The 24,000-nt window shown below is 44.0% G+C and overlaps 1 protein-coding gene across 2 annotated transcripts in view; it reads right to left on the minus strand.

The window, feature by feature from the left end:
* The window catches only part of pde2a (phosphodiesterase 2A), a 340,034-nt gene that overhangs the window by 79,349 nt on the left and 236,685 nt on the right, over positions 1-24,000 (minus strand). For both annotated transcript variants that reach the window (XM_084065531.1, XM_084065532.1), the window contains exons 3-4: positions 7,985-8,074; positions 7,523-7,611 (exon numbers count right to left, since the gene is read on the minus strand). In XM_084065531.1, coding sequence (XP_083921657.1) covers positions 7,523-7,611; positions 7,985-8,074 — 179 coding nt within the window. The remainder of the gene's footprint in view (positions 1-7,522; positions 7,612-7,984; positions 8,075-24,000) is intronic.

Below are 24,000 nucleotides of genomic sequence, written 5' to 3' on the forward strand. Positions count from 1 at the left end.
TTTTGCACAAATCGGCCTCCTGGTGGCGTTATAACAGGCCCAATTGGGGCAGAGGTTCTGAATTGGCATCCAGGGAGTGTGTGTGCACTGTTTCGCAGCGACCGGGCCAACGGTGTCGAAGATTAGCTGGTAACACACGGACAGGACGGACGGACGGACACACGGACGGACGGACAGGGGATAAACATACTCTCTCGCCATGTCTTTCGGCCTGGCGGAGACAACAAAAGCATGCGTAATTGCAGCGTAGATGCAGACGCACGTCTGCAAGCACAAGCACCTCAACTCTTCACATTTACACATTTTCAAGCAGAACGATGCGCACACGCACTCGCACGGTAGATGCAATTTCATCTCTGTCGAGTGGAAACCTCATAATGTCCAAAAAACAAAACTGTTACTTTTCAATTCAAAAATAGCAAAAGCTGCAGATCTACAAGCTGTAGATCTGCTACTTTTGATGCTTTTGTGTGACGCTGTAGTATGATCAAGTAGGGTGTTAACTTACGGGAAAAAAAAAACACAAAAGGTTAGAATATGGAGATAAGAGGTTTCTGCCCAACAACAACGATATCTTCCTTCCTGTGAAGTACTGAGGGCAATAAAGTCAGAACTCAGTACACCGAATAATCAAGTGAAACCCCCCCCCCGCGGCCACAGCCACACACACGCCCCCACACACACACACACACGCGCGCGCGCACGCACGCACGCACGCACGCACGCACGCACGCACGCACGCACGCACGCATACACACACACACACACTCACTCGTGCACAGGACTAAAGCAGCGTGCTACAGTAATACAATGAGCCTGCAGCACTATCTCTCCATGTGGTGCTAGCAACGTGTTGAAGCTAGCAGATATCACCTCAAAAATACAAATAAACTGGTTTGAGGAGATTGTCTTCGTGCTTACATTGTGCTCTGTGCATGCTTTGTGTGCATGCAGCGCTCGTGCTCTGTGTACAAACACATGTCCATTAAACCAGTGGTTCTCACTGTGGTTCCACCCCCACCCCCCTGGGAGCCCCAGGGGTCCCAGGGGGGTGGGGGGTGGTACCAGTGGGTCCCCAGCGAAAGTAGCCAATATAGCATCACAATGATTTTAACCACTTTATCCATTTATATGTTGGCTGTTCACAAATAGCAGATGTACAAGCTCACAGTGCGTCTTGTACATCTGCTATTTTGGGGGATTTTTTACGAATATCTAACATCTTGAATATTTTTTTTTCTTTTTTTTTACACAAATCTTCTCTTCTGGGGGTCCTTGGCACAAAATATTTTCAGATGGGGGTCCGCGGCCAAATACATTCATTCATACAGGTTGATGATGCTTTGATTCGCGGTGAAAAACCCGACCGACTGAAAAGTAAAATAATATGTTGCTTTATCGTCTCGTTCACATAATATAGTGTGTGGATGTAATCAAGACACAAACAGCAGTTTAAATTAATATGAATTCATTGCACTAAATAAACACTCCCAGTGTGTATGTACCAACCTTTAGTGTCCAGATTATTATGGTATATAGAACAGTGTCTGTCTGTCTGTCTGTACATGTGGATGTATAGGGGGTTCCAGGGGGGTCTACAGCTAATTATTGATAGTTTGACCCTAGGTCCATTTGGGGTCTAGAACACTGAGAGTGTACAAATGGAACCAAATGGACCCTTACGGGTCCATTTGGTTCCATTGGACAAGTTGCAAGTTGAGGAGGCGCTCAGCTCGGAACTCTCAAAAATCCGTACTTGGCTTACCGATAACAAACTGTCACTACACCTTGGGAAAACTGAATCCATTCTCTTTGGGACCAAACATTCCCTCAGACAGATGGAGGTAAATGATTTCAAGGTCAAAGTCGATGACACAATTATCTCTAGCAAAGAAGAGATTACCTATTTGGGTTGTATTCTCGACAAATACCTGTCAGGTGAAAGCATGGGGACAAAGGTGGTCAAAATAGTAAACCAGAGAACCACATTTATGGGCAGAGTTTCCTCTTTTGTCAACCCTCAGGCCCTCAGGACCCTCTCAGGGGCCCTGATTCAACCACATTTTGACTATGCTAGCTAGCACCTCCTGGTACTCCAACACCTCAGTGTCACTGAAGACTAAACTGATTCGGCTACTCCTCGGATTGGGGCCCATGACCCACCTTTCTCCCACCCATTTTGCCAGCCTAGGCTGGCTCAGGGTGGAAGACAGGGTTAAACAACTACAAATGGGACTGGCCTTCAACATTGTAAATGAAAATTTGCCTGATAGGCCTCCTATTCCCGCATATCTGAGTAAATACCTCCAAAAGGTTAGTGACACCCACAGTCACAATACCAGAGGGAGCGTTAACAATAATTTGGTACCACCCACCCATAAAACAAACATGGGCAAATTCTCCTTCTACAGCACTGCCACCCAGGATTGGAATGGTCTAACCCCATCCCTCAAAAAATGCAGTTCGCTGGGCTCATTTAAAAGAGCCTTAAAAAAATCACCTTTCAGGAGGCCAAAAGAGGAGGTAGTACCATTTTCCCGTTAGACAGCCGACCCCCCCCCCCCTGTTCTTGTACATATCTTTCCCCCCTTTTTCTTCCATATATATATATGTATATATATATATATTTTTTGCTGTTTTATTTTTATTTTCTTTGTGTAATGATATTCGAACTGTGGTGCCACTATATATGTCTATGAATTGAATACCAAGGCCCTCATTGGAAACAAGTCCGCAAGGACTTTTATGAACGGACCTGTTAGACAAAGTATTTTAAATGTAAATGTGTTGTTTTACATTTTTGCCTAATAAAATATTCAATCAATTCAATCAAATCCATTTGTTCACTCTCAGTGTTACGGGGGTCTGTGGCCTAGATGCATACCAAACTGAGGGGGGTCTTGAAACTTGAAATTAAATAGTCTGAGAAATACTGCTGTCTATAAGGCAGAAGTAAGTAAGTAAGTAACTATAATGACGTGAATGGCATCATAGACTGGCACATGAAGTCTGCGATCCAAGTGAAGCTACACGTTACTGGACCCAGTCTTGTTTTTTTGTTTGGCTTTTTATTTTTCAGCATTGGGGAGGGGGGTTTGCAGGGCTCAGCTCCAAAAACTTAAGCCACATAGGTTGCAAAAAACGCTAGGCGCCCCCGCAGTGAGCGAAAGCCCTTCACTCACACTGATACTGTATCTCAAAAAATACCCCCCCCCCCTCCGCCCGGCTGCTAACACTGCAATAAGGTGGCAGTTAATCCATCTAAGGATGTTGCTCGCTGAACAAAATGGACACTTCTCACTGCGAATCAATCCATCCCACTGGGAATTGACCTCACAGGTGCGAAAGCTTTTCCGAGTTCTGTCAGCGTGTAATGGAATGACCTCTGCTAAGTGCATGTTGTTGTCCCGGCGTGTGCGTGTGCGCGCGCGCGTGTGCGTGTGCGTGTGTGTGTGTGTGTGTGTGTGTGTGTGTGTGTGTGTGTGGGTGTGTGTGTGTTGTGTGTGTGTGTGTGTGTGTGTGTGTGTGTGTGTGGGTGCATCAAGGTCCTTATGATAAGCTATACCAGCTGGATTGCTGCCTCTAGTCATGGCTCTCGGTGTGGGAATGTGTGGGTGCATGCTGTGTGTGTGTGTGTGTGTGTGTGTGTGTGTGTGTGTGTGTGTGTGTGTGTGTGTGTGTGTGTGTGTGTGTGTGTGTGTGTGTGTGTGTGCTTCCACCTAGTTCCTGATAACAGGCTTATATAAGCAGGTGAATTGGACAGAGTACAAAGTGCCCAGTAGCTCTTTTAATATCCCTACTGCCTCTGGCCTCCAGCACTATGATAACTGTGTGTACATGTCCACACAACCCGCTTATGTGCACTGTGCAATGACATGTGTGTGAGTGTGTGTGCGACTGTGCGTGCACTTGTTTTTTATTTTCCTCCGTGTGCCTGCAGGCTTACATCTGTGCATCCACATGGGTGTTTACGTGAGTGCAGTTGCACGCACGCGTGCGTGCGTGCGTGCGTGCGTGCGTGCGTGCGTGCGTGTGTGTGTGTCTGTGTGTGTGCGTGTGTGTACTGTAGCCTATGTATGTATGTGCGAATGCGAGCTCTTGTGCGACATGGACGGTTTGATCAATAATGCAGTGTTGGTTTTGGGGTGGTTTGCAGTGAGCAGCACCAAGGGGCTGAAGACCGTCACCGAGCACTTAGAGAAGAGAGGATCACTGAGTATCAAGACAGAGCCCCCAGCATCACCTCCACTCCCTGACTCCCAACGCAGGGGGGGAGAGAGAGAGAGAGAGACAGAGAGAGAGAGAGAGAGAGAGAGAGAGAGAGAGAGAGAGAGAGAGAGAGAGAGAGAGAGAGAGAGAGAGAGAGAGAGAGAGAGAGAGAGAGGGAGGGAGGGAGGGAGGGAGAGAGAGAGAGAGGGGTGGAAACAGAGAGATAAACTAGATATAAAGAGTCATTTCAGCAACTATACAATCCCCAACCCACCTTTAATGTCTCAGTACAGGCGGAGGTGAAGATTTGAGATGGGTGGAAAGATAAAAAGATTGTCTTCAGCCCCCCCGAGGGAGAAACAAGGGGTATAGGTGAGAGATTAAAGAAAGAGAGAGAGAGAGAGAGAGACAAACCCGCTGTGCGTCAGAAGGTCATTGGAGGGTGAGACGAGGAGGCGGGGCAGTGAGAGAGTTAGGTGGAGGCATCTGACAGCCCAATCCACATAGGGTTCGTTTAAACTCAGGGGATGTAAAAAATAAGTAAATGATGAGATGGACCAGGAAGGGTCAGAGAGAGAGGAAGGTCTGTATGCGTCCTTCAACGAGGACATTTGCGTCCTTCAACAGCGGCGGTAGAGGTCTATAGCAAGCTGCCGGGGGGGGGGGGGGGGGGGGGGGGGGGGGGGTTTGTTGATTAGGGGGTTGGACTCGAGCCAATGTGTTTGATTTATAGATCAGACTCAAGTCGGACTCTGGCTCGTCAAACTTTCATTGACGATGAAAGAGATAAACGCGTGGGTTTCTTTTCTCCTCATCTAAACTCTCTCAGGGCCTTATTGTGCGCCCCACACTCAGTGTTGCCAGGTCTGCTTATTGTAATCCCCCCCCCAAGATTTTATTTGAAAATGGCAGATCTACAAGCTCACAACGCGTCGCGATGCGACGCGTTGTGAGCTTGTAGATCTGCTATTTTCAAATAGCTGATGTATGTTTAAAGTGCTCATGTGGCCCATAAGTCGCTTCTTTTGGGCTTGTTTTCCTAGACCCGGTTGCTTGTTTCTGTCACAGAGTCTGGCCACACTGCCCACACTATGCCTTGGTGCTACAGTATGCACTATCCGCTAATTACGCACAACACAAGGCAGCTATGCCCGCTATGCCAAATCCGTTTGGTTGTTTACAAGAGCGCACCTGCGATGGAAATGATAGGTGGCATGATGATAGGAGGTCACAATTTAAGTGGCATTTTAAAGACATTATTCCGTCATTAAACCTATGAAATAAAATACAAGCTTACAGCAGTGTCTTCTTGCCGGCTCTTAACCCATTAACACCGGGAAAGCATCTGTCATTTTAGTACTTTCAAATATAGCAGATATACAAGCTTGTAGATTTACTATTTTTAAAAAATCGTGTTTTTTTTTGGCAAATCTTTGAAAATAATATATTTTAAAGCGAACATTTTTAACTCAAATCTTTGCTTCTGGGGGTCCATGGAACAACATATTTTGAGATGGGGGTCCGCGGCAAAATACAAATAATTTTGGGGGTCCTTGACATGAAGAGGTTTGAGAACCACTGACAGAAACATACGTTTTTCAGAAAACTGTTAGAAGACATTTGCAGAATCGGCCTCAGGTCTTAATACATTTATTGCCAAGATATTAAACATAGTTTTCTATCCCCTTGCCAGCGTAATTACCTCAATCCGATGATATTTGAAACGCCGTGGAAGCAACATTTGTGTCCCAAAAAAACAAAAAAAATAGTCCCTGTGGGTTGGCGGAGGTATCTGTGTATCCATAGGAACGACAACCTTCCAACCGCGATCCGCCATTTTGGGGCTACGGCCCGTTGAAAACGGGTGGTTTTCAATGGAAAAAAAAAGAAACTGAGTTACAGCTGTTTTTCTGAAAATCCCATTGTTGGGAAGAATGGATGTGACGTTTTTTGCGATGACTTCACATCCACATACTACTCTGAGTGACGATCGATCATTCCAAAGCTGTGTTAGGGTGCCCCTTGTGGAATTTAAAAAAAGATATGTTTTTTTGGAGAGAACGCATCAATGCGATCTTGGCCATCAAGTGATGGATTTGAAAGAACGCATCAATGCGATCTTGGCAATCAATGTGTTAATGGGTTAAAGGTAATGGCACCTGGCACGCTGATTGGTTTTATTAATGTAATGCCCAAACCACACCTATGCATAATGTAAGGGGTAGCGCGGGTGTTTTAGGGATAAGGGCTGGTGGCGCAGGATAGCAACATGGCCACGGGAACGTCCCTTGCGCAATGCTTGCGCAATCCCCAAATAGTAGGGAGCGAGACTTGGGCGCAAGATAGGGCCCTTAGTGTATGTAACGTCTGTGTTCTAGAGATTAAATTGATTTGTTCAGACCAGCGCTGCCTTGAAGTCAACGAGGCCAGGATTCAAGGTTCCAGGTTCAACATTCAACGTTGTACATTATTGTTGTTTATTGTTGTGCACAGGTACATAAGAGTAACTCATTTTTGTTTGGCTTCCTTCGGACAATATAGTAAAAAGAAAGAGACAGAGAGAAAAATAAGAGCGAAGAAGAGCCAGTCATTTTTATTATTATTTTATAGATTATAGATTTTTATGCCTTTAATGATAAATAATTCTAGTGTAGACAGGAGGAAAGAGAGCGATGGGGAGTGACACGCAGCAAAGCCCGTCGGGATCGGGACTCGGACCCGCGACACGCTGTCAAGCTACAACGGAGCCTAGGTGCCTGGACCGCTAGGCCGGCGGTCCGGAGCCAGTGGTTTTAATACTGAGTACATCAGCATAATCTACAATGTACTAAGGCGGTAGTTTTGTCCCTGTGTGCAGGCGAGGCGAGGTGGAATAGTTCAGTGGACAAGAGCTCTATTGCTGAATCTCCAAGAACAACACGCACGCTCTCAAAAAATGTTTGCGGTGCTGGGAGCAAATCCCATTAGATAAAAGCTGCATACTCCCGCTTTGCTCTGCTGTATTAATCATGGTTCCTGATGAAGGTCCCTGTTCGACCCGAACCTTGATGAATAAAGCAGAGCTGTGTGTGTGTGTGTGTGTGTGTGTGTGTGTGTGTGTGTGTGTGTGTGTGTGTGTGTGTGTGTGTGTGTGTGTGTGTGTGTGTGTGTGTGTGTGTGTGTGTGTGTGTGTGTGCGCGTGTGCGGGAGTATGGAAATTGACATCAAAGTTTTAATCACAATGTCTGCCATTTAACATTCGGAATGCAAAGCAGTGACAAGAGGACTCTCTCTCTCTCTCTCTCTCTCTCTCACACAAACACACACACTGTACCTGATCTTGCCTTCCGGCGGCAGTTCGTGCGGTGGGTCATCACACGACAGCCTTGACCCTTCCTCCAGAGTGTACACACACGTGCACTCCTGTGAAACGCACGCACGCACGCACACACACGTACACGTACACGCACACACACACACACACACACACACACACACACACACACACACACACACACACACACACACACACACACACACACACACACACACACAAATGAACTGGATATAATTACACAGACAGATAATTGAGTCTCATCCCTTTGAGACATGGCATTAAGATTCTGCTTCTGATTACACTGAAATCTGCATTTTCAGGGTAACGAGTTCAGATGAGTTTAACTGCTCTCTGCGTGTGTGTGTGTGTCTGTGTCTGTGTGTGTGTGTGTGTGTGTGTGTGTGTGTGTGTGTGTGTGTGTGTGTGTGTGTGTGTGTGTGTGTGTGCGCGCACGCGTACCGTGCTGGGTAGCAGCTCCTGTATGCTGTCTCGGAGGGCATCTCGGAGGGAACGGACATCGACAACCGCCGCCAGCCGCAGCAAAGCATCCTGGGTAGAGTAAATAAAAAAGCAGCGCAATCATCAGTCAACAGTTTTCCACGGTGCTGACACAGATGCGTAGGTGTTGTCTAGGGGTCGGACAAAGTACTCAACACCAGTACTTGAGTCTAGTATATCGTCTCTGTCAGGTGAAAACCTCATTTGTCCGAAACTGTTACTTTTCAGGATTAAAATTCCAAAGTAGCAAAGGTAACAGATCTACAAGTTCAAAACGCCCCGATTCGAGCCACGTTTCGAGCTTGCGGATCTGCTACTTTTGAGGATTCTGGGTGATGCTGTGGTACATACATGGGCAACTGGCGGCCCGGGGGCCACATGCGGCCCCCACCTTCACTTAATGCGGCCCGCAGGTTGATATCGGAATACTGACCCGCTTTAATTACTTCAATCTATATTAGTAGCTTAATGACTAGTATTACAATTCTAGTCTTTTTTTATGTACAATGTATTTGTATTTAAGTTCATAAAGTTATCATAAGTATAACTAAATGCGTTTGAAATTAAATAAAAATGTTACTTTTCAGGATTCCAATTTAAAAATAGCAAAAATAGCCGATCTACAGTACAAGCTCAGCGTCGCGGTGCGACACGTTTTGAGCTTGTAGAACGGCTATTTTTGCTACTTTTGTGTGACATAGAATGGCGAAGTATGGCATTAATTTACGAAAAAAAAGTTAAGATACGAGAGTCTGTCTGCCCTCTGACAGTATATGCAATGTGGCCCTCTGGAGTGAGAGTGGAAATATAGTGGCCCTCTCCATCATCAAAGTTGCATCACCCCTGCTGTATGATCAAGTATGCTCAAAACACAAAAAGTTAGAATATTAACTAAATAGAATATTTAACTTTAAATATTAACTTATAAGCACAAACGAGTTGGCATGGAGAATTGGAATGAGTGGAGACGCCGATGGAGGACGACGTAGAGAGGCACCAAATGAGACACTAAATAATTCCTCTTTTGTCTTGAATTGGAAAAAGTATGGGAATTATTTTAATTTGAACACTCCAAATTTCAGGAAATTATCTGCTTGACAAAGGCACCCTCTGTGACAGCCTGTGCCTGAAGTAATTTAAATGTTCAAGAACCAGATGCCTCGAGTGAACCAACTTTCAGTTGGTGTCTGTGAGGTCATCATTGTTCAGAACGCTTAGCGAACATACCTCACCGTGACACATCGGGATCACTAGGGTCCAGTGGTGGAAAAAGTACTCACGTTTTACTTAGGAAAAAGTATTAATACTGCAATGTAGAAATACTTTGTTACAAGTAAAAGTCCGGATTTTTTAAACATTTGCTTGAGTAAAAGTACAAAAGCATTGGTATCAAAATGTACTTAAAGTACCAAAAGTAGAAAGTATTCATTATGCAAAATGTACCGTACCACTGCTTTCAAGTTTTCAAATGTATACAATATGAGGTAATGTTTTTGTTTTACTGCCCATTATATGACGAACTAAGACATTTATTATTTTGTAAAATGTAATTTATTTGTGTAAACTTTTTTGGTTAGATGATTATGAAAGACTTGAATTGTGTTATAGGAAAGGTATTTTCTTTTTGCCAGATTTCGTATGTAAGGCTTGGGAAAAAAGACAGAAAGTTTGAAGTGGAGTTTAAAAAACAGAGTTTTTATTTTGTTTTATATTGTACACCTATGCAATGATGCAATGATCTATATGTTGTGTCATGCACCTTTGGTGCATGACACAGAAATAAAGAAATCTATCTATCTAGCTACAGTATACCATTGCTCAGAATATACTTCACATGCTCATTGCTCAGTAGCATTTTCATTGAAGACGGGCTAAAGCAGCAATTTTCCCATCTGGATTCATGGGCTGCGGTGGTTCTGTCAAGTTAATTTATAGGGCCAGCTGTTTGAAAACATGATTAGCCTAATCAGATGCAGTCCTGTCGTTAGTCTGTTTTACATTCAAGTTATTTTTCTCCTCAAAAGTTTGACGCAAGTCGCTTTCCACATCAAGAATCAGAACCCCAGTAGAATTGAACCAAAACAGACAGCCTTTCAGTTTTAAGACACGTGTGCAGAATGTGTATTTGGCTTCCTCAGAACTGGAGTCAAGTTGGAGAGATCTAAAATAAGGGCCTGATTATGCTTTGCATGTCCATGTAGCCTCCAGGGTCTGCGGACAGCGGACACCGCGGTGTGGTTCTGATTAGACCACAATTTAGCGTCTGCATGCACAAGGCACACGCGTTCAACAGCAACGCGGGCTGCACGGAATACAAGGCACGGCCTAATGACTTTCTTCCAGACAACTGAAGGACTTTGTACCCTGCTGGCAAGAGGCCAATATGAGAAGAAGTCTACTGTCCAAGTTAATTTAAACCATTTACTTCTATATTTTGTCGCTGTCGGGCAGAAGCATCCCATCTCCTAACTTTTTGTGTTTTTTTTTAGATTAATACCCTACTTCATCACACTACAGCGTCAGACAAAAGCATCAAAAGTAGCGGATCGGCAAGCTTGAAACGCAGCACCTCGGTTTGAGCTCGTCAATCTGCTACTTTTGCTACTTATGATGAGGATATAAGTGGCAATGTGAGGACATTGTGAGAACATTGTGAGGTTTCCAACCGACAGAGACGATTCATTCCCTCCACACCAAATAGCCAGCTGTTCAACAAGCTCACAGCATGTCGCATTTGCGACACTTTGTACTGTAAATGTAGATCGCCTATGTTCGACCAAATGTTCGGGCCCGGAATACAGACACCAGGGCTTCCATCTTAATTGCGTGTGCATTCCTGTTATTCTCTCCGAAGACCTCAGAGGCTGATGAATCCCTTCAGCAAAGCTTAGAGACGTCTTTCCTTTTTAAAAAAAAAACCTGTTCTGCTTGTAAAACATTTAACAAACCTGCCAACAAACATCGCCTCAAGTTCATGTCCTTCATTGACACATGCTCATATAATACACAGACAGAGAAGAGAGAGAGAGAGAGAGAGAGAGAGAGAGAGAGAGAGAGAGAGAGAGAGAGAGAGAGAGAGAGAGAGAGAGAGAGAGAGAGAGAGAGAGAGAGAGAGAGAGAGAGAGAGGGAGGGAGGGAGAGAGGGAGAGAGAGAGAGTAATCACTTAAGCACAACAAGGTTTGGGATTTATTTTATCGTGCAGGGGAGGAGGACTAGCCTCTGTTTGATTATGTGTGAAAACAGGCAGATTAGTCATGCCAATAATGCGGCGTTCACACTGGCAGCTACAAAGATACAGGCTTCCATTGGTTTTCAATGTAAGCCAGGGACATGAGGATACAAAGATACATATGACGTTTGTTTGCAGCTGCTACAAAAGCAGCTAAAGCTGCAAAACGTTGAGCTGGTTTCAACTTCAGATACAAAGTTACAAATATGCTGTGTATCTTTATGTCTTTTTGTATCTGCCAGTGTGAACGCAGCATAAGATAGTGGCTCTCAAATTGTTTCATGGCAAGGACCATTTTGTGCCAGGGACGCCCATACAAGATTTGTGTCGCTAAAATGTTTCAAAAAACATTACATCGCTGTTGTGAGCTTGTAGCTCTGCTATGTTTTCAAATATTTGAATGTACAGTACAGTACATAAGGTTCAATTGTTTATCCCATCAAGACCTGAAGCCGATTCTACAAATGTTTTCTAAATCCCAACAGTATTCTGAAAAAAACTATGTTTCTGTATCAGTGGTGCTCAAACGTTTTCGTGTCAAGGACCCCCTAAATTATATGTATTTGGCCGCTGACCCCCATCTCAAAATGTTTTGTTCCAGGGACCCCCAGAAGCAAAGAACAGAGTTAAAAATGTTCGCTTTAAACAATATATATTCAAATATTTGCACACATTTTCACGATTTTTCAAAAATAGCAGATCTACAAGCTCGTAGCACGGCACTCGGTGCTGCGCTACTAGCTTGTAGATCTGCTTTAACGGGTCAAACTGATTTTGACGCTAAATTAACCCATTTTGCTGGGGAAACCCCTCAAGGACCCCTGGGGGTCCCCCGCCTGGACCCGGGTGCATCTCGCCTTTCCGACATGTCGCCTTTCCGACATGTCGCCTTTCCGACGTTAACGTTACGAACCCTATACCTAACCCTAACCCTAACCCTAACCCTAACCGCACGCGGAAGCCACTAGTCGGAGTGGCGAGATGTCGGAATGGAAGGAACCCCCCCCTGGACCCAACCTTTTGAGAACCACTGCAATAAGGTTTACCGAGCTGAAAAGTAAGCAGTGAGGCATTGAAGGGTGCAGGGCGCCGCCTCAGCCAGCTGTGTCTGATGACAAGTGACTGCATGACAGATCTTATCATGTATGACGGTCTGCAAAATGTACACTCAGTGCATAATAATTCCACTGAGCCGTCCACACTATAGCAGTGGTTCTCTAATCTCTCAAGAACAGATTCAGAGCGGCTTGAATCTGTCGGTAGCAGCGTTAAGAACCCATGCACATTGGCTACAAGTGGGCGTGCCATCAGATCAGGAAGCAGGCCGCGCTTTACCCAATCAAATGTAGTGGGCGGGATTTACGTGTGTGCGGCTCGTTCCCCACTGGAAACAAACCGAAACTCATCTAACAATAGCGTCCTCGGAGCCGAAAAAAACACGGAAAGTTACATTAGTTACAGTAACATTTTAACTTGCTCTTTCATCAGAGAAACAAGTGGGCTTATAACCAAAACGATCCATGTTCAGTGGTGTTAGTGTTCCGTGGAGAAATATTGTTAGTGGGAATGAAAACATAGTCGCACCACCGGAAGTGAAAGACTGAACGCAGACCAAAACCCTGGTTTCCCTGAGCACGGGTCCTCCGTACAGCTCCGCCCAGAGTCAAATGAATAAGTTAAAAACAGCAGAGGGAGCGCTGTTTTTCCTTTTTATTTGACGATGGGTTTCCAGATTGGTGGTTCTCAAACTAATTCATGGTCAAGGACCCCCAAAATGACATGTATTTGGCTGCGGACCACCATCTCAAAAATATTTTGAGCCAGGAATTTTTCAAAAATAGCATATCTACAAGCTCATAGCACTCGGTGCCACGCTATGAGCTTGTATAGCTGCTATTTTTGAATAGCCAAAGTATAAAATGTGGCTAAAGTGGTTAAAACTATTGTGACGCTATATTAACATATTTTGCTGTGGACCCCCTGGTACCCCCCAAGGACCCCTGGGGGGTCCCCGGACCCCACTTTGAGAACCAATGCTCTATAGGAGATGAAAACACATACACGCTGTATCTATGCTCCTCCAACACTTGACAGAATCTCCAAAATGAAGAAGAAAAAAACATCTAATCATTGCATGCTTTGCTTAAAAATCATCCGTACTCTTGATTAATCCATTAAGGCTGGGAATGCATCTGTGTCGTTTTAGATTTATTTGGCTATTTTTGAAGAAGACATTTCGTGAAAATGTGAGCAAATATTTGAATATATCTTTGCTTCTGGGGGTCCCTGGAACAAAATATTTGGGGGGGGGGGGTGAAATACATTTCATTTTGTGGGGTCCTGGACATGAAAAAGTCTGAGAACCACTGATATTATGGCAACATAAGTTTAAAAAAGAAAAAATGCTTAGAAAAATATATATATATTCAAATTTGCAAAAATGATCACGATGCCGTGCTAAGAGCTTGTAGATCTGCTATTTTTGAATAGCCAAAGTATGAAACAATGGTTGAATGGGTTAAGGGGGGGGGGGTTTCATTGCCACTGTTGCTCAGGCTGGGACAATGTCGGGTCTCTGCTTTATTATGTAAAGTGTCTTGAGACAACTCGTTGTGATTTGGCACTTTAATAAAGTTGAATTACTTTAATAAAGTTGAGTTACCAGCGACGTAGCGTACGTACTAACAGCGGGCCACGGTGCCACCCCCGCACACTCAAGATCGTGCGTGTGGACTTCACAAAAACACACATACTGTGTGACTTACTTTCAGCTACCAGCATGCTACGCTTTTAAAATCAACATTAAAATGGAGGACGTTAGCTTCCACACACAACAACACATTGGCAAGCCGTTTACATGCCACACTGTGCCCTGGCAGACAGTCATCACACTGTATAGCACACTGAAACAACACCAACACAACATTACTCACTGCTGTTGAAAATCTACAAGCTCACAACGGCGTTGTGAGCTTGTAGATCGTCTATTTTTGGCAAAGAGGTTTGGTGTAGGGGGAACAAAGAGCAGATCAAGTAAAGGTTTTCTAAGTATTGAGGGTTTAAGTGGTTAACTGTCAGAAAATACACAGTATAATGAATCCAACACAACGCTACACAATGATAGTGTTTGTAAACAAGCCTATGGAACTAGCTATCTATGAAATCTATGAAAACGTTTAATCTGCAACACATTTATTTTTACAATATGTAGTGGGGGTCCCTGCTTCATCTCTCTCTCAGCTAAGGGGTCCTTGGCCTGAAAAAGAGAGCTGTGCCTGCTTGATGTCAAACTACAGTCAATCTGTCATTCTCTCTCTCTCTCTCTCTCTCTCTCTCTCTCTCTCTCTCTCTCTCTCTCTCTCTCTCTCTCTCTCTCTCTCTCTCTCTCTCTCTCTCTCTCTCTCTCGGAAGGAAGGAAGGAAGGGAGGGAGGGAGGGAGGAAGGGAGGAAGGAAGGAAGGAAGAGAGGGAGGAAGGAAGGAAGGAAGGTGGCCATGCCTGAGCACTGGGTGTGAGTTATTACCTGTGATTGGATATGATTAAACTAAATTAACGTTGATCGCTCAATCAGCCTTCCAGACCAAGTCTCTCTGGTGTGTGTGTGTGTGTGTGTGTGTGTGTGTGTGTGTGTGTGTGTGTGTGTGTGTGTGTGTGTGTGTGTGTGTGTGTGTGTGTGTGTGTGTGTGTGTGTGTGTGTGTGTGTGTGTGTGTGTGACGTGTGTGTGTGTGTGTGTGTGTGTGTGTGTGTGTGTGTGTGTGTCTGTCAGAGAGACAGAGAGACAGAGAGAGAGAGCGAGAGCGAGAGACTACTTCATGTGAAGTACTTGCTTGCATACATGCAGTGACATTTGATCAAAGCCAGGTCTGAATTGCTCCTAAAAGTGCATTCACAACAGTAAGATGTATAGCTTGCTAAATGTCAGATCATCTTTTGACCTTCCACAATTGTTTCTCATCATAAAACGCACGCGCACACGCACGCACGCACGCACGCACGCACGCACGCACACACACACACACACACACACACACACACACACACACACACACACACACACACACACACACACACACACACACACACACACACACACACACACACACACACACACACACACACACACACACACACTCCATTCCTCCTCTTCCAGCCCTTCTGTCTCCATCCATCCCTGATCCCTCGTTCATCTGTCTCCTCCAGTCCACTCTACTACGCCCTCCCTCGCTCCCACAGCCACTCCATACGACCTCTCTGTCTCTGCTCCTTCTCCCCCCATCACTGTGTGTGTGTGTGTGTGTGTGTGTGTGTGTGTGTGTGTGTGTGTGTGTGTGTGTGTGTGTGTGTGTGTGTGTGTGTGTGTGTGTGTGTGTGTGTGTGTGCGTGTGCGTGCGTGTTGCATAGTCCTTGTTGTCCTATTCAACCTGTCTAATCCTTTTGAGTGCTATGACATCTGGAAGGTCACCTGTGATCAGAATAGCTAATAAAACACCTCTGTCTCTCTCTCTCTCTCTCTCTCTCTCTCTCTCTCTCTCATTGTAATGTATGGTAATGCTCATTGTAAACACGCACAGTATAGCCAGTTATAATCTCACCTTCACAAAAGAACTGCGTGGCACGAGTTCTCACCTGGCTGACATTTCACAGAACTCCCAAGTGATGGAAGTGAAAAATAAAATAATGCATTAATAAAGGATCTTTATAATAATTATCAGAATGTTTTTTTTGACTGCCGTCTAACACCATGGACTTCCATTTCAAGTGAGAGTACTCCCTTAAAGTGCCACTTATATAGTGGCACTTTAAGGGGCAGAGTTGTCTAGAAGAGACTCTTCTAGAGTGTGTGTGTGTGTGTGTGTGTGTGTGTGTGTGTGTGTGTGTGTGTGTGTGTGTGTGTGTGTGTGTGTGTGTGTGTGTGTGTGTGTGTGTGTGTGTGTGTGTGTGTGTGTGTGTGTGTGTATCTGTCCGTGACTAATCTCCCAAAAACCCAGAACCTGGAGCAGACAGCACCAAATCTCTTGTTCACACTGCCGGCCAAGAAAGTAAATCCCACCCTGAATATTGTTTGTTCGCATTACGTTTTCATGCCTTTTTGAATTTCACTTTTTAAAAACTTTTCTTCATACTGCAAGTCACTGGAGGTCGGATTGGGCTAAAACTTTGCCCAAATTATGGAGGTGACTGACGTCATAGTACCGACATCATAGAATGACGTCATAGGTGACTGATCCACAATCCCATGGATCCGAATGGACACAACATTATGCCAAGAGCACAAAAACGGAAACGAAAATGAAAGGCCAAGACAAAGACAAAGACATGTACAGGAGATTGAATTATCTCTACCAGGCTGCACACTGTGTTATATCTCAGAACCCCGAGAACGTGGAACTGGCTCGTTTCTACTGTTTCACACAGAAGGCCGTCGCAAAGCGTCTAGTGCTCAGACAAGACCCTTCGATGAAGAGAACGTTATGCAAGAAGTGCTGCTTGCTGCTTGTGCCGGGAGTGACCGCTTCAGTGAGACAGAGAAGAAAGAACCGAAACAAGACTCGATTCACCGTGCTGAGGTGTCTGAGCTGTGGCCACTGCAAGAAGCTGCTGAATAATCCCGATCATGTTCTGTGGGCCGACCGACCCGAGGCACAGCTGGTCAGCCAGTCACACTCAGGCTCTTATTCTGAAGTACAGCTGGACAGCCAGACACGTTCACAGCCAGGCTCTTATTCTGAAGTACAGCTGGACAGCCAGACACGTTCACAACCAGGCTCTTATTCTGAAGTACAGTTGGACAGCCAGACACGTTCACAACCAGGCTCTTATTCTGAAGTACAGTTGGACAGCCAGACACACTCAGATCCAGGCTCTCTTTCTGGTTCTGATGCCGATCTTGGTTTTGAAGAGTCTGTTTGTTTTAATCAGTTTGAAGTAATTACGTTTGATTAACGCTTTGGTTCTCAAACGTTTTAACTTCAAGGACCCGCATAGCTATGAGAGTATACAAATGAAACCAAATGGTATAAACTCAAGAGCTACAGAACTGTAAGGGTCCATTTGGAACCCTCTCAAGGAACCGAGAGGGACCTCACTATGAGAGCCATTGAATTAACATTTCTATTTGAGAACTTTCAACTTAAAACCCTTAACCCCTTTTTCAAAAATAGCTGATCTACAAGTTCAACATGTTGCGTCGCAACGTGTTGTGAGTTTGTGGATCTTCTATTTCTGAGAATCTTTGAAAACTTAAAAAAATGTCCTCTTATGATGACAGTTTGAAAGATTACGTTTTTGTTTACAGGAAGTAATTACGATTGGCTTTTTAGGGACTTTTGATATAAAAAATACACAAAAATGGATGTGTGTGATGTTTTACATTTCACCAGGTCTTTAAAAATCAAGAGATGTCGACTGCATAATTGCCGATGCCGATGGTCAAAAAAGTCAAACAATGACCGATATATCCGCCTGAGCGATAATGGGTCTGGCTCTTCTCAGAACCAAGCCCCCAGAACCCAGAGGGAAAAGTGAAGCTCGAGTCTCCTGGTGGCCGAATCTGGAGGTGCAGCTGCAGGGGCCCTATGCATGAACAAAGCGCAAACGGTTTTGACCAATGGGCTCGACTCACGAGCGTGCGCACGGAGGTGACACTGCTGCGCACGCGACATCATCGTCCTCAAACACGGAAGAAGGGGGAAAAGGTATAAGAGTATAGTGCAGCGGTTAACAGCAACATTTTGGGAGAATCGTTCAAATGTTGTTACAAGCGTGACATTTGGTAATCTTTGGAGGTCACTCTTCGATTTAAGAAACCGGGCAACTCGTAAATCAAAGATGGCGGCCATTTATTCCAGGATGGCCGCCAAAATTAGACTGATTTTGCATTTCATCATATCTTTGCCTATACTTTTGTGATGTCAATCACCAAATCACCAAATAGCACTCCCATAGTATGTCTTTGAACATTTTCAAATCGGAGTTAACATTTATAACCATCTAAATTAACACATTTCAGCGCTGATGGGCAAGTAACTCCATAGAAGTGAATGGGCGGGGATTTCCGGTTAACACTCTAGTTATTTTTATACCTCTATGCTCAGAATGCACCGTGGAAGGTTCAATGAAGGTCGTCGGTTGTACCCAAACAGCTGCTCAAAATGTTGTCCAAAGGACTTCAGGATTCAAATTCAAAAGTAGCAAAAGTAGCTGATCTACGAGCTCAAAACACGTCGCTTCGCGTTGCGTTTCGAGCTTGTAGATCTGCTACTTTTGATGCTTTTGTGTGACACTGTAGTATGTTCAAGTAGTAGGGCATTCATTTACGAAAAAAACTGTTAGAATATGGATATAAGAGGTTTCTGTCCGACAGCAACGATATAATGTACTTAGCCGCTACGCAGCCTTCACACACACACGCAACAGCTGGATTTGGACAGACGTGTCACATTTTGGGACGTCATTAACGTGCCGTTAATAAATGGGCATGTCATGATGTCACGTTTTGGGACACCCGTCCCATCCCGCCCGTTAACCCTGCGCTTGTGGCGAGCCACCGTCAACCTAGCCTGGCATGGCCAGACTAATATCACTGCGTAGATGTTAGTCTGGAATCTCTGTGTGGAACCTGCATTTCCGAGGGGCAAATAAAAAAAAATCCGCTGGTGATATACCCGCCGCATATTTGCATACTGGGCTCTGATTGGTCCCTCACAACTTCGGAGGGAGAGAAATAAAATCTCTATTGAGAGGGGCCCGACCTAATCTGCCGAGGGCAAATCATTCTTTTTTGCAATGGCAGATTTGTCTGGAACCAGGCTACCGTCAACCCGCATGCCAAAAGATGTATGCCTTCTGATTCTTGCACATTCGCCATTACAGCTAAAGATACCATACCTGTCTTAAGAGCTTTATCATACCTTTCCTTCTACTTGTACTTTTAATTTTAATTATCAATCTAACTATCTCTAATTTAATGTTGCTACCTCTGAGAATATCATACTGTAATTAATATGGCACAGCTTAAATGGGTCTTTTTTTCCGCCTTGCCTGAAGTCTAGTATAATGAGTGAAAATGAAGCTAATTTAACCAACTGGCAGATGCCAGAAGAAGCCTTTAAGAGCTTTATCATGCCTTTCCTTCTACTTCTACTTTATTAATTTTAATTATCACTCTATCTATCTCTAATTGTATTTACCTACCTCTGAGAATATCATACTGTAATTAATATGGCACAGCTTAACACATTGATTGCCAAGATATTAAACATAGTTTTCTATCCCCTTGCCAGCGTATAATTACCTCAATCCGATGATATTTGAAACGCTGTGGAACCGACATTGTGTCCAAAAAACACAAACAAAATAGTCCCTGAGGGTTAGCGGAGGGATCTGTGTATCCATAACGACAACATTCCAACCGCGATCCGCCATTTTGGGGCTTTGGCCCGCTGAAAACTAGTGGTTTTCAATGCAAAAAAAAAAAGAAACTGAGTTACAGCTGTTTTTCTGAAAATCCCAAACAGGAAGCGGATGGCTTCCTGTTTTTTTGGAACGACGTCACATCCACATTCTACTTCTTAGAGTGACGATCGATCATTCCAAAGCTGTGTTAGGGCGCCCCTTGTGGAATTTCCCCCAAAAAATGAAAGAACGCATCAATGCGATCTTGGCAATCAATGTGTTAAATGGGTCTTTTTTCCGCCTTGCCTGAAGTCTAGTATAATGAGTGAAAATGAGGCTAATTCAACAAACCGGCAGATGCCAGAAGAAGCCTTGAAGGTTGAAATAGACAGACTTGAGGGTGGAGGATTGTGCCAGTTTGACGCCTCCTTCAAGCTGCATGGGACATGGAGGCGGGGGACTCCTGATTGATGATCCCTCCCACAGTGGGTCCCATCAGGGAGCCCCCTGAAGCCCCCCAAAGCACTCAAGTGAAGCTGCGGAGACCGTGCTTGTACTCGACATTGTTAACCACTTACACATCATCCCTATTCTGGGGGCAGGGCATTGCGCTTGTAGGTCGGCTATTTTTGGCGAAAAGGTTCGATACAGACGGGGGGAAAAAGGCGTCTGATTCGCTAATACTAGACGGTTGAAGTAAGTAAGCCTTGCCGAGCCATGAGTCCCATAGGGCAGGAGCCTGTCTCCTGTTTCTGTAGCATGAGGCAGCTTGACGTACAACACAAGTACACCCCCTGGACATGACGCTAGTATGTCACTGGCACTTACCCCCCAATCAAACCCTTAATGCTGAGTGCCAAGCAGGGAGACATTGGGACATCTTTGGACCTGAAAAAGACCGAAAGGGTCGAAACGTCGTATCATGAGCTGTTTTGTTTGAATAAAACCTGGAGCACAAACGTGAGTTGCAACTTGCGAGCCCTATCTTTGTCACATCTTTGGACCTCCCAATCTCAGGACAGACACTCTAACCGCAAGGCCACTGAGCTGGTGGACGGCTGAAGTGGTTAAGCCTAATTAACTGTTTACTTTACAGTATGGAAAGTAAAGCAGGGTTTTTGTTGCACAAGACGGTCAGACTGTATAATTAAGGTTGGGTCTAATGCATTATAATTGCATTTGCAATGCATTTCAATGCACTAATAAGGCTTCATAACACTCGTTATAACAATTATGCACTTATAACAAAGGTACTTTATAACTGACTAAGTTATGGTAGTTATAGTGTGCTATTCCCGCTTATAATACTTAATAAACCTTGTTGTAAGTTGTTGCCTAATGCCTAATTATAAACAATTATAACAAGTGTTATAAATGCCTTATAAGTGAATCTCTTACCTAAAGCCTTATGTAAAAGGCAATACATACCCTGGGCTAAAAAGGAAACAAGACACGGGGCAAAAAAAGAGGACTCCATCAGTCCTGTTCCATGGTTCTACAGCAGTCATGATGAATCATGAAGCAACGGGGAGACAGACATTTTGAGCTCAAGCCCAGAAGGACCACTCACCACTGTGAGTCACCAAAAGAAGAAAACGAATAACTACACATTAAAAACAAGCCCCAAAAAACGCAACCCGCAACTACTAATATTTACAAGCAACTTTACAGAAAAACAAGCCCACAGTCGCTTATAATAAGCAGACATGGCAACACTGCTGCTCCGTGAAATGTTTGATTTAATCCACATGGGCAGTGTGACTGTGCGCTGCAGCCAAAACTGACCCTGTTTATTATCTTGGGAGCATCTAGGAGTTTAACATAATTTTTTTAACATACTCTTGGTGACAGCAGAAAGATTTATGCATACAATAATCAAATCTGATTAAATTGGACCGCAATGTGAATAAATCTAGCACCCATTTTATCTTTTCAACAAATTACAGTGTACAGAGTGTAATTAACTAATTTGTACTTGCATATCTTAATCAAAGGTTGTCAGGCTGAAATAATAACTGTGGTGTCCTTAAGTGCGCTCAGCAGTAATGTGTGGAGTGTGTCAGGTGTTTTTTTTTAGGGCACTTTTGTTTTAAATCAAATAGCAACTTGTTCTGAATGCTAAATAGTGAGGGGAACTAGACATTTTGATCTGGGGATAAGCATTTATTGCTAACTAGAGTCTTTTTTTCTCATCCGTCTTGCTTGTAGAATCCAGTCACTTTAAGAGATTTCTGTGTTTAACCTGGAGCTGGAGGCAGCGTTGTGTTCCACCAGAGCTAAAATTGATTGAATACTTTATTAGGCAGAAATGTTAACAGCACGAGGTACAGTCAGACATTTGGGCTAAAAGGATAACACAACAAAGGTCCTGGGGACTTGTGGTCCTATGTATTCAATTCATCAACATATCATAAAAATATTACCAAAATACAATATCATCAACAAATATAAAAAACTATATATGTACAAAGTAGAAAAAGGGAAAAGAGGTATATGTTCAGGTAGCAGGTATGTTCAGGTAGCAGGTATGTTCAGGTAGCAGGTATGTTCAGGTAGCAGGTATGTTCCAAGTTTCACTGCAAAATACGTTCAACTGAGAGAAAACAAGATGGGGGTGGAATAAGGGCGTGGCTTTCCTGTGAATTCATCTCATGTTGATGACGTCATATTGAAGACTTCAGGTCATGACCAAATACAGAGGGACGGTGCGTCTGAGATTATTATGAATTCACAAAATGTGAAACATGTTCAGGGACTGACCTCCCTGGATTACTGGTGGCGTGCACAAGAAATGTGCTACTGATGATTAGCCACCGATGGACGGGTGGACGGGTGGGCCTACGGACAGACGGATAGAAATTTGCAACTGCTGTATTTTAGAGATAATTAGTCGTACTTAATTCAGAATACATGAATTCGTGAAATATGAATGTATGAATTCATAATTAATAGCAATATTTTTTTTTATTTCCAAAAAAGGTTTTTGGAAAAATATTGAACTATTATGTTTTGTTGGTTAAAAAGCAGCAATATCTGCCCTGCCATGTCCCTTGGTACAATTCAGCAAATCAATCACCATGTGGAAGGCGTTTTAATGTAGCTTATTTAGCTTGTCCTTCACATAATATGAAGAATTTACTGGATTGGAAATAAATACATTAACGATCGATGTAAACTGATTTGTGCCGAGCGACAAAGAGACTGACGTTGATCAATAACTGTAAATACAACCAACACACACACACACACACACACACACACACACACACACACACACACACACACACACACACACACACACACAGAGTGCGTGGAGCTGGTAGTTGCTGTGGGTCCTGGCTGTTATTCCAACAGAGCCTGGTCTCCAGTAGCATCACAAACATACTGGAGACACATGCACTGTAGAATACAGCCAGACCATGGAGGAGAGCCCCGACATGCACACACACACACACGCACGCACGCACGCACACATTAATTATTTTATTTGGATCTGCAAAAAAATACATATACATGTATATGTATATATTTATGTCCAATAACTGATCAGAAGAAGCTTACATTATACGGTCAAGCCAGATACAACTGCTGCACATGCTTATTAACATACAGAGGAAAAAAGATCGCACATTGATGACTTACTATACAGAAACAGACAGACTATGATAGAGCTGTTATAGTATTTAGCCAACTTTTTTTTGCATTTGTCTTTTGCAATCCTCCCAATTGCAGTCCACGGAGCACAAGTTTGTGAGCGTGGCCCAGACTCCCAAACACACGGAAAATAAGTTGACAGCTACATCCTAAGGCAGGGGTCTTCAATCTTTTCAGGCCAAGGACCCCCTAGCTGAGAGAGAGATGAAGCAGGGACCCCCCTCTATATCGTATACAATTGTGTTTAAGATTATACTTTTTTTGCTTACTTGGTCTGCTCTTTTTTCCCTCTACACCTATATACCTCTTTGCCAAAAATAGCCGATCTACAAGCTCACAACGCCTCGCAGCGCGAGGCGTTGTGAGCTTGTAGATCTGCTATTTTTGGCTCAAGTTCTCCTCAGAAAAGGGATGTTAGGGTTCAAGTGGTTAATGTAAAACAAAAAAATCATGTCACACAAAGATTTGGCGGACCCCCTGTAGTAACTCTGAGGACCCCCTAGGGGTCCCGGACCCCCTGTTGAAGACCCCTGTCCTAAGGCCACACACACACACACACACACACACACACACACACACACACACACACACACACACACACACACACACACACACACACACACACACACACACACACGCTCTTATATTAGTTCCCTCTCTTGGCAACGAAATGAATTGAATTTGCAGGAAAATCACAGT

Source organism: Gymnoscopelus microlampas (assembly GCF_963454915.1).
Source record: "Gymnoscopelus microlampas genome assembly, chromosome: 8".
NCBI classification, from domain to species: domain Eukaryota; kingdom Metazoa; phylum Chordata; class Actinopteri; order Myctophiformes; family Myctophidae; genus Gymnoscopelus; species Gymnoscopelus microlampas.